This window comes from Erithacus rubecula, assembly GCF_903797595.1.
Source record: "Erithacus rubecula genome assembly, chromosome: 5".
NCBI classification, from domain to species: domain Eukaryota; kingdom Metazoa; phylum Chordata; class Aves; order Passeriformes; family Muscicapidae; genus Erithacus; species Erithacus rubecula.
Genome location: NC_136687.1, coordinates 43,738,459 through 43,748,386, shown reverse-complemented (window position 1 = coordinate 43,748,386; position 9,928 = coordinate 43,738,459). Strand labels below are relative to the sequence as shown.

The window sequence follows — 9,928 nt, the reverse complement described above, 5'->3', positions numbered from 1 at the left end:
TATGGACTTTCAGTTCTCAAAGCACTTTAGGCTTGGGTTTTAAAAGGGCATAATGGTTTCCGCATCTTCTGGATTTCATTGAAATTTACACACTTCACATTTTTAGGGTTGCAAATACCAACTTTCTCACTGATTCCCTGAAACAGATAAGTAGATGTCAAAAAAATTAATTTTGAATCTGTGAACTTTCCAGTTTGCTCCTTTTGGGCACTATATCAGAAAGTCTTAAGCATTTTTAGCTCAGTCTCAAGTAAATCTCATTCTCCAAAGTGGTACAAACAAAAAATCAACTTGTAATTTGCTTAAGGAACTGCCATTTCTGAGGGTCTACATGTAAGGATACAGAACCTCATCTCCCTTATTGCCGAGTGTCAGCAGTTTAGTCAGGAGGAGTGGGGATGAAGAGGACCTGGCATCTACGTGGTGGATCTTTTGGAAGCCTTTATTTTGGTCTACCTTATGGAGATTCTCCTTACAGGAAACTTCTGTTCATGTTTCTTCTCAGAAGTAATGTAGTTCAGATGCTCTGAGGCCTCTTGGTGATGCTAAGCACCAAATGGTGACTATCAACAAGAGCATTTGAAAAAAACAGACTTCATCCAAGAGAGTATTTGTGTGGTTGGACATGATGGGCCTTGATCCCTTACTTATGGCAAAACTGCCGATGTCAACCTTGTCTGGCTTTCCATGAGGGAAATTAAGGAAACCTGAAGCCAAAACTTTTTATTTGATTTAGGTGGTCTAGCAGACTTGTATTTATTTTAAGCTGCATTTTTACCTATTTGTGAAGCTACAAGCTGCAGTTTGTCTCATCTGTGTTTTTAGAGGAATTAACATCTTCACTCAAGGTAGAATGGGATATATCTAACTATAAATCATGGAATGTGCACAGGAATGTAATTTATATGTAAATTTAATAAAACCTGTTAAGTTTGCCTTCCTTTAAATTTACCTTCTGTTTCACGTATTTACTAATTTCCTGTATCACAGTAAGCAACTGTAAACTGGGGACTCCTCTGTTTTAGAACGTTACACTAATCCTATACCATGGATTCATGTGCTGGTTTATGTTCTCTTTAATCATCTGGCTTTTTTGATTGTTAGAAGCTGTTAGATGAGTAAAATGTCATCCAGACTAGGATGGAATTTACCCACCTGGCCAGCAGTTACCTGAATTTATGTGCAGGTAAAGAGGTCCTGTGTCATCCACTAGAGGGTGAATTGTATTGTACAATACACCCCTGGCAGCTGTTGGTGCTCTGCTTCAATTCACTAGAGAGGAGCTGGAGGACAAAGCACTGCTCCTTCTGCCTCAAAGATGCAGAGATGCTACACAGTTTGCTTGCAAAATCTGGGGAGGCTGTAGCTGCTTAAAGCTGGAGGCTTTAGGCACAGGACACTGTAGCCCTGTGTGAGTTTCAGGCTTCTCCCATCAGAAAGCTTGGCATCCCTCTTTCCCCTCTAAGTATGTTAGATACAGTAGACTATGGCTGTGAGAGCAAGTACTGAGCAGATTTTGTCTGCTTATCTGCATCAACAAAGCCAGAGCTTTGTCCTGTGAAAGAGTAGACTGGAAAGGCACGTGGTCAGGTGTTTTTTGGCACCATGGGTCAGTTTTCTGAACTTGTCAGCCTTCTTGCAAACAAGATAGCAGACCAGCAGTGATTCTGAGAACTTGATAGGATAGAGAGGTTTGCAATGGCATGCTTTGGTCTCCCATATAGACAATTCTTGATAATTTTTGTAGATTGAAGACACTGATCAGATTTCTTCCTGTCCCTTTCCTGTCATAATGGAAAACTATATAAATTGTACCATATTCTGAGCTGGAAGGGTAAGCTTTTGATGAATGAAACTTGCTGGAATTCATTGATCCTGGTCTATAATACCTAATAGCCAGCAGGATGAACTTGGAATTTGAGGTTATTTAAGAGAAAAAAATGGAATGCAACAGCTTTATTGCAATATTACTGAACATGCCGTGTTGGCTATAGATGGGAAGGTGGCTATTTGATTGAAAAAAGAGTAGCCCTTTTGTCACATTTTACTGGGTCCAATGCAAGCAGGGGAGCGTTAGACTTCATAAAGGACATAATTTTGGCAAATATTTTTATGGCTTAGAAAACAGCTTTGTGCTGATTTTCTAACAGTGCCTATGTCGTGCATGTAACACTTAAAGCATTATTGATAATTCAGTTACATTGGTAACTGTGTCATATACTCAGCTGGTGTGGTTGTACTTGGCTGGGTGGGTAGAATTTCTATCAAAGGGCTTGAAGTGAAGAACTGAAGGGAAGAGTAATTCTTGTGGTCTTTTGTAAATGTGGCTAAACAACACTCTTCTATAAAACAGTTAAACTGTCAGTATATCAGACCCAGCTGATGTCTAATCTATTACTGCTGAAAAGAAAACTTTTCAAAACTCATCTGTTTAAAAGACTTTTGTGCAAGGGAAGGATTTCCTCGCAGTGTACCAGTTTGGTCTCGTAAGATGCTCACAGAGAATCTCAGAGTAATTCAGACTGTGAGGGGTGTACAGAGGTCATGTTGTCAAACCCCCTGCTCAAATCAGCTCTAATTAATTCACATTGTTTAACATTTAGGCAGTTTAACAGAGTTTCTGTCAGTTCTGTTAAACAACACTGACAGGAACACTCACTTCTCAGTTTAAAAGTAATGATTGATTGCTGTCTTTGGTCTGAAATTCATGGCCTGGCTTGTGTAACTGGTAGACAGTTATGCAAAACATCTTTGCTTATGAATTCCAAAGATGTTATTACTACAGGACTTGCCAGTGGTCTTCTCTAAAGATGTTTTTTGTCTCTAGAGCCTGTGACCCTGTGTAAATATGCAAAGACAAACCCAGGCAGTCTGTTATTACCATTCTTAGGCAAGCAGTCTGTCTGACCGGCTGGGCTGACTTTGCAGGGTTAAACAGAGAGAATGGTCATTACACCTTTTTATACTTTCATTCACAAAATCCTGTGCACCCACATTCTTGGATTTCCACCCCACGCTTTGATAGCTAGTTTCCGTACTGCTTCCCTAGTATTAACCAAAAAAGGTTACTAATTGCCCAGCTTACTGAATGACACCCTAATACCAAGCAATTTACAACTTGATAATTTATTGTGAGGAAAATTATTTGTTAATTATTGTCTTTTCTTGGTCTGTCTGTACCATTGTTTCTGGGGCACAGGTATGTGTAAATTCATTTTGCATCATCTGAAAGAAGCAAGTGTATTTCCTTATTTCACACTGTTTTGCTGGACAGTTCCTTTTAATGTTTAATTAACTCGCAAACAAAGGCAACAAACTTAAAAATTAATTAGGCAGGTTGCAAAATATGATCAATTGTAAGAAAATGAAATAATTTTTTAGGAATATCTTTGTTATTCATACTCTGGAGTAACAACAGGAATAGTCTGTCCCTAGTGTGATCTAATAGTTACCAGAAGTTCATTCATCAATTGTTGTCCAATTCCTTTTCTCTGGCACTTCTTCCGGAGAACATTTGCAATTCTAATGAATGTTTTTCATTCTTGTTTCATGGCTCAAGATTTCAGGTAAATGATGTCTCAATATCTAGCTGTTTGCTAAAACCTACTTCTCCTGTAATATGTTTTTTACCTGATCCAAGTGGTCAGAGTTTGGCATTGAACTTCTGCACACATCAGGGAGAATTTTCCACATTTCACAGGGTAAGCACTTCAAGGGCCACTTTTTCTCAGCATAAAAAATAAAACAAAAACAAAACCAACAAACCAACAAACAGAAAACCAGGGGAACAAAAAAGAGGAAAAAACCTGAACAAGAAAATCTAAGGTATTTTTTTGACTCCTGCATTTAATTGGTTTGTAATCAATCTCCATCACTCCATCAAGTGCTTGAGTTCCTGGGGGAATATGTGTGTTTCTGGGTGGAGCAGGGAATCCTTTGTGCACAATCTTTTTTGAGTTTTACTAATTTTGAAAAAGAAAATAACAGGGTGGGTGGTGGGGAATGGAAAGTACAGCCCAGCAAGGATATTAGTACTTAACAGGTACCTGTGTACTCAGTCAGTAAAGCCTCTGGTAAGGCGGCAACTGTGCCAATGCCCTTTCCACAGAGAGCTCAAAGAAGCAAAAAAACCCCAAATTATTTGATCAAAGCAAATGAAGGAATCATTGTTACAGAAACAGCAGATGTTGTTCAGCAGTGATCAGCTTTTCCCAGTGTCCTCAAAATGGTCTGCCCAGACACTCCTACAATTGCATTGAAATGCCTATGAATGGATAACTTGGGGAAAAGATGGAGAATGACGTGGTATGTTTAGGTAAAATTTTCCTCAAATTTTCCTCTTGTTTTTTTTTTCCCCCTTCCCCTCTCTTTTTGCTGAGGGTGTTTCTGGAAGATAGTGAATGTTCCAACAAAAGATAGTGAATGTTTCCAACTGAAATCTTGAGACTTCATGGGAAAACCAAATACTTCAAGCTTTTTGGCACAAATGCCAGTGCATCAAACAGCAAAAAACAAATTTGCTTTCTTGTAATTTTACTTTTTGTTTTGTGATTTTTGATGTAAGTGCACATTTTTTCATTGGTGAATCTCCATTTTCCCCCTTTTCATCTGGCTCTGAAGAATCACGTTTGTGCTGGGAGAAGGGAATTCCAAGGAGATTGGTGGCCCTTTTCACAGAGTAAGCATTTTCCACAGGCGGGGTTATGCCAACCATTAAATGACTAACATGTAATTAGGAGGCTAGATACTTATAGTTGTCTTGTCCCTGATGCCAAGGGAGTCCAGGATAGCTGTGGATGAGTGAGCACCAAGGCAGATCAGGCTTGGCTGACCAAGCCATTTATGTCCATATTTGTTTTTGTGTTGGCTCTCTCTGAAGACAGGTGACTTAATGTTGTGGACAGTGTGGTGCCTCTCCACTGTGAGTTTTGCAGTGAGCATGTGGTAGAAGGTGCAACCACTTGGGACAAGGCCTGCCATTGGGATAAAAGCTGGACAGAAAGGGAGTGCTGGAAAAGGGAAATCTCACGCACTTCCTGTTTCGCTGTAGAGAAGAACAAGTCTTCTTGCTTGGGCCGGTTTATCTGCTCACTCCATCGCTGCCTGGGGAGCTCTTTGATGCGAAGCTGATCGGAAGGTTACAGTCTCCTTATCAACTCCATGCTTACCTCTGTTTGTTTTTATTCTGAAGTTCGTTCCCTCATTTTGCAATAACCCACAGGGTGCTGGGTGTTGCGCCAGCTGTGCCTCAATGAAGGATCTTCATTCAACAGCTTTCCCTTCCCGTCACACCAGTCAATGCGACTCCTGCGTTTTCCAGCACCATTCTCTGCGCAGCCCAGACTTCAGCCAAGCCTTCATTGGTGGGCAGAAAGGCTACCAGGACTACCGGGACCTACCATGGGATCTTCAAAAGTAGGTGGCATGTTTTAACCTGGCAAGTTTAAATTGGAGGTGTAATGGTGGTAAAGGGTACTGTCTATGGAAAAGCTTCAAGGCTTCAAGGACATAGATCCAGAGGAGAAATCTGTTTTTTCTCCTACCTTTGGTGCTCAATGCTCTATTTCCCTCTTTCATCCTTTTAGACTGGGGTACATCATGGATTTGTTTGAAATGTGCAGCCTGAAAAGGGATGATAAACAGAGGGAAAGCTGAACAGGAAATTGCTGGATGAAAGGGTGATTTTGGATGTTGTGGTATGGATGAAAAGAGTAACATCGCTGAAGTGAGAAATGCAGAAAAAATCCTTCTCTAGCACAGCCAGCAGCACAATGATTTGCTGTTTGTTTAGAAAGATGATATCAGGTTGACACTTATCTTTTCTTCCTTCTGATCATCTTATTCTGCCTGCAGCAGGCTTTTATTGCAGCAGTGCAGAAACAAGAAGCTCTTTTGTGTCACAATCAAGTGCTATTAATGTGATTTTTATAAAACATGGGTTTGGTCAGCTGTAGTTGCAATATTATTTCCCCCAAATCCTGGTTAAATAAGTGGTGTCATCATGACTACATAAATTGAATACTATAGGTGTTCATCATTCTGGTTTTAACCCTTGTGTTTTAACAAAGAAGCCAAGATTTTCTAGGGAGTAATGAGTAGGTGGCTTGCTTCAGAAAGTATTTCATGCAGTCAGAGATTCTGGATATTCTTAGTTTTGTTTTACCATAACAATATTTCAGACATCACTGGAAAGTTCAGAGTAGTTTTACAAAAACAAGTCTTCCAGCTGCAACACTCTACTATTATCTCTTGGGTCAGAACAGAAACTGGGTTCTAGATGTACAGAAAACGTCTTGCAATTTGTAATTTCTGTTTAATTCACTGGATTCTGGATTCATGTGACAATAAGGGGTTGCTCAATATCCCATGAGTTTGTTTTTTGTTGTAGTCCCAGTAGTCGATGAAGCTTAAAAGTATGGCCACAGGAACAAAATTCAAAAGAAATTGAATTATTTTTTGCATCCTAATGATTTGGCTGTATGGTTGAATTTTTGTGTATAATTGTTAGAGATTACACTAATCTTCTTTCTGTGTTGCTTTAGGCAAATGGCTGTGGATGATTGCAAGACACTACTTATTTTTTCCATCCTTGGTATTTTTAAAAACTGGGTTTTTAAAATAATTTCAGGGCATGCTGAAATAGAAACATTGTTTCTGGATGGACAAAACCTACTCTTCCTGCCCACGGAAGTGTTGTTCTCATTTTGTGACGACAATATAATTTTGATCAACAGTTCTGACTGTGCAAGGAGAGGATGGAGTTCATCTTTGTGTTCTGTGCTGCTCAGTAGTACCCTGCTCAATACCCAAAGATTTTCTGCCCTTTTTAAAAACTTAAAAGATGTGCTACTCTAAGTGTCACCTAAAGAAGAAATGTCCATAACTTGTGATTACCAGTTTGTGTTTGTTACATAAACAGGGAAAACTAAAAAAGAGTTCTCTGCCTAACAGAATTGAAAAGCCCTTTTTTTCTTGTTAGATGTAAATCTACTTGCCATGTCCTTGTGATATCAACAGTGGTGTAAATAATTTTAATGAATATGCTAGAGGGTAGTTAAATAACCTCTGAGTATGATTTGGTTGCTCCCTACTTAGGAAGGGATTTAATTGTTTAAATGGTTGTTTAAATTATTATAAAATCTAAAGTACATTAAGGGAAATCTGTGTTGGATAGTTACATATTTACATGTTTGGGAAGGGATGGAAACTGCCTAGTCTTAATGAAAGCCTCCGTGTTGTCTGTTAGATGTCCAGAGTTCTTTGCTGGGCAGGGATGTGGAGCTGAGTGTGGAGCTGTAAGCTTTGCTGTTTGAGCTCATCCTCCTCTGCCTTAGTCCCTTATAAGAGTGGAGTTTCACTATTTGCTTTATCCAGTTCCAAGATGCCTTTTTTCAAAGCATTTCAAGCTAAGTTGGAACGTGTGCCCTGTAAAATCCTTCAGGAAACAAACCTGCTGAGGAAAACTGGGTGGAGTAGACCTTGCAGGTCTTGTCCTGCTGTTGTGCTGTGTCCTACACTCTGGGAAGCAGGTGCAGTGTCCTATCTGCAGCTTCCTTGTGAAGATCTCGTGCCCTGGCAGGGTGAGGTATAGAGCAGCTGGTGTTGTATATGGCAGTCTAAAAGTGAATATGCAGGTGGAAATGCAGTGCCACTTGCACCAATTTGTCATGCAGTAGGTGGGCAAAATGAATGCAAATTACAGACTGCTGAGGTGTAGCAGGAAATAGATACCAGCCCTGGTGCAAGGACACTCATATGCTACTGGCATTACTGGGAGTTTATCTTCATTATTGTAGGAGGCAGATGTGGCTCCTGCATGGTGCTGAAGAGAAACCTATTCTGCTCAGTTTGTCCCAGAACAGATCCTGAATTCCTGAATAGTGAAATACTTTTGCTTCTGGTACATACCACACCTGATTTGACTAAGATGGAATCGGAACCATTGATGTTTCCTTGCTGATTTCCCCCAGTTTATGGCCATTTTAGACAGGAAAACTAGAGTGAGACAAGACTTCCTCCTGAGCCTTAAAATCTTGTCATCTTCATTCCCTGAGCAAGCCCCAGTGTAATTCCAGCAGCTTTTCTGGCCTCTGCTGTTCCTTTTAGAGGGTATTTCAGAAGTGTTTCCCTTTACTGGCTTTTTCTCTTATGCAGTTTTATGATTGGGCATTTTGGGTCAGCACAAACTTTGCAAATCAAGGCATTCTGCTTCCACCACATACTCCTTCCATGTTTGTGTTTTTTATTACATACAGATCACCCTTTTGAATGAAGCCAAACTAACACAAAGCTTCGATGGCTTACTTTGACACGCTTCTGATAGAAGACAGTCTGATAGCTTCATGTAGTCTGTGGACATATTTGGTAATAACAGGGGGACAGATTTTATACAGAATTGAACAATTTTCCACAGAATTGAAAGTAGCCAATTTCCCTGCCACTGGAGAGTTGTCTGGGGTTTCAGTATCAGCTCTTTAGGGAGCTTTCTCTAATTTCAGCAGCATTTTTCCCATGAACAAATTTGTCCATCGCTGTTCAGTGAAAATACATTGCTAGATTACAGCATTTCACTGTTTATCTACCCAGCCTAGCAACTGTTTATTATATATTGTGGTTTAACCTCAAACAGCAGCTGAGTGCCATTCAGCCACTCACACCCCACACTTATCACCCCTCCACTTAGTGGGATGGGGAGGATATTTAGGGAAAAAAGGTAAAAACCAAGAGGCTAAGATAAGAGCAGTCTAATAATAATAATAGTAATAATAATGCAGGAAAAAAATCCCAAGAGGGACAACTGATGTGCAGTACATTTGGTCACCCACTGCCCAATGCTAGAGCAGGGAATGGCCCCTTCCAGCCAACTTTCCCCCCCTTTATATACTGAGCATGGTGCTCTGTGGTATGGAATATCCCCATGGCCAGTCCAGGTCAGCTGTCCTGGCCATGCTCCATCTCAGCTCCTTTTGCATCTACTCACTGCCAGAGTGTGAGAAACTGAAAAGTCCTTGACTGATAGTGAGCACTACTGAGCAATAGCTAAATCGTCACTGTGTTACCCTCATTATTCTCACACTAAGCCTAAAACACAGCTCTGTACCATCTACTGGGAAGAAAATTACCCGTATCCCAGTCAAAACCAGGACATTAGAATAAAGCACAGAAATATGTACTGTTATCCAGAAATATAAGCCTTTAAACTACAGAGTTCTGAGTTGACATAAGCTGTCACAAATGCACACCAGCAGAAGAGCTGTATCAGATTTGCAGAACTCCTTGGGCGTGATGGTAAGTATGGTTTTCATGTCCAGTAAGGACATATATTACAATAAGCAAATTGAAGCACATCATTGTCCTACTATTTGTGTATTTTATAGTGATTTTTTTTTTCTCAAATACTGTATGTATCCTAAAACAGTAGAGAAATGTTGTCAATCTAAGCATGCCTCTCATATGGGAAGGACTAAAAGCAAAGAACATGTAATAGCCCACAAGACATCATCTCTAGGTGACTCTTTTGGGTTTGGCTTTTCATCAGTCTCTCATGTCAGCACCTTTCTTGAGCAGCCACTGCCAGTGGGTGCATGCCAAAGCAGAGTCTGTGCTCTCTTTCCTGGTGCATGCTGACTGAGTTGGACATGCCTCTGATAGGAAGCTCACTGCAGGTAATGAAGGTCTTTCACTGTGTCCGAGTGTGCTTCCAGCCCTGGTGAGGAAAACCTCTGAGAGTTTTACTCTGAAGCAGACAATTTGACTCATGGATGGATGGATGGCAGTTTTAATTCTGCTTCTTTGCAAGAAGTGAATCTAAATTTCAGTAGGTAAAAGGCACTAATTTCTTCTATAAACTGAGAGATTCAGGCTGCAGTGAGGCAAGTGCATTTATGATTTATTTTATGCAATGTTTATAATTTGTTTATTAAACACC

General features: G+C 40.2%; 1 protein-coding gene across 1 annotated transcript in view; it reads left to right on the top strand.

Moving 5' to 3' along the window:
• Window positions 1–5,251: 5,251 nt before the first annotated feature.
• LOC306801903 (transmembrane protease serine 11E-like) overlaps window positions 5,252–9,928 on the top strand; it is a gene marked incomplete at its 5' end in the record, with an annotated part of 44,189 nt that continues 39,512 nt past the window's right edge. The window contains one exon of the mRNA XM_079305451.1: window positions 5,252–5,415. Within this exon, the coding sequence (XP_079161577.1) occupies window positions 5,252–5,415 (164 nt within the window). The remainder of the gene's footprint in view (window positions 5,416–9,928) is intronic.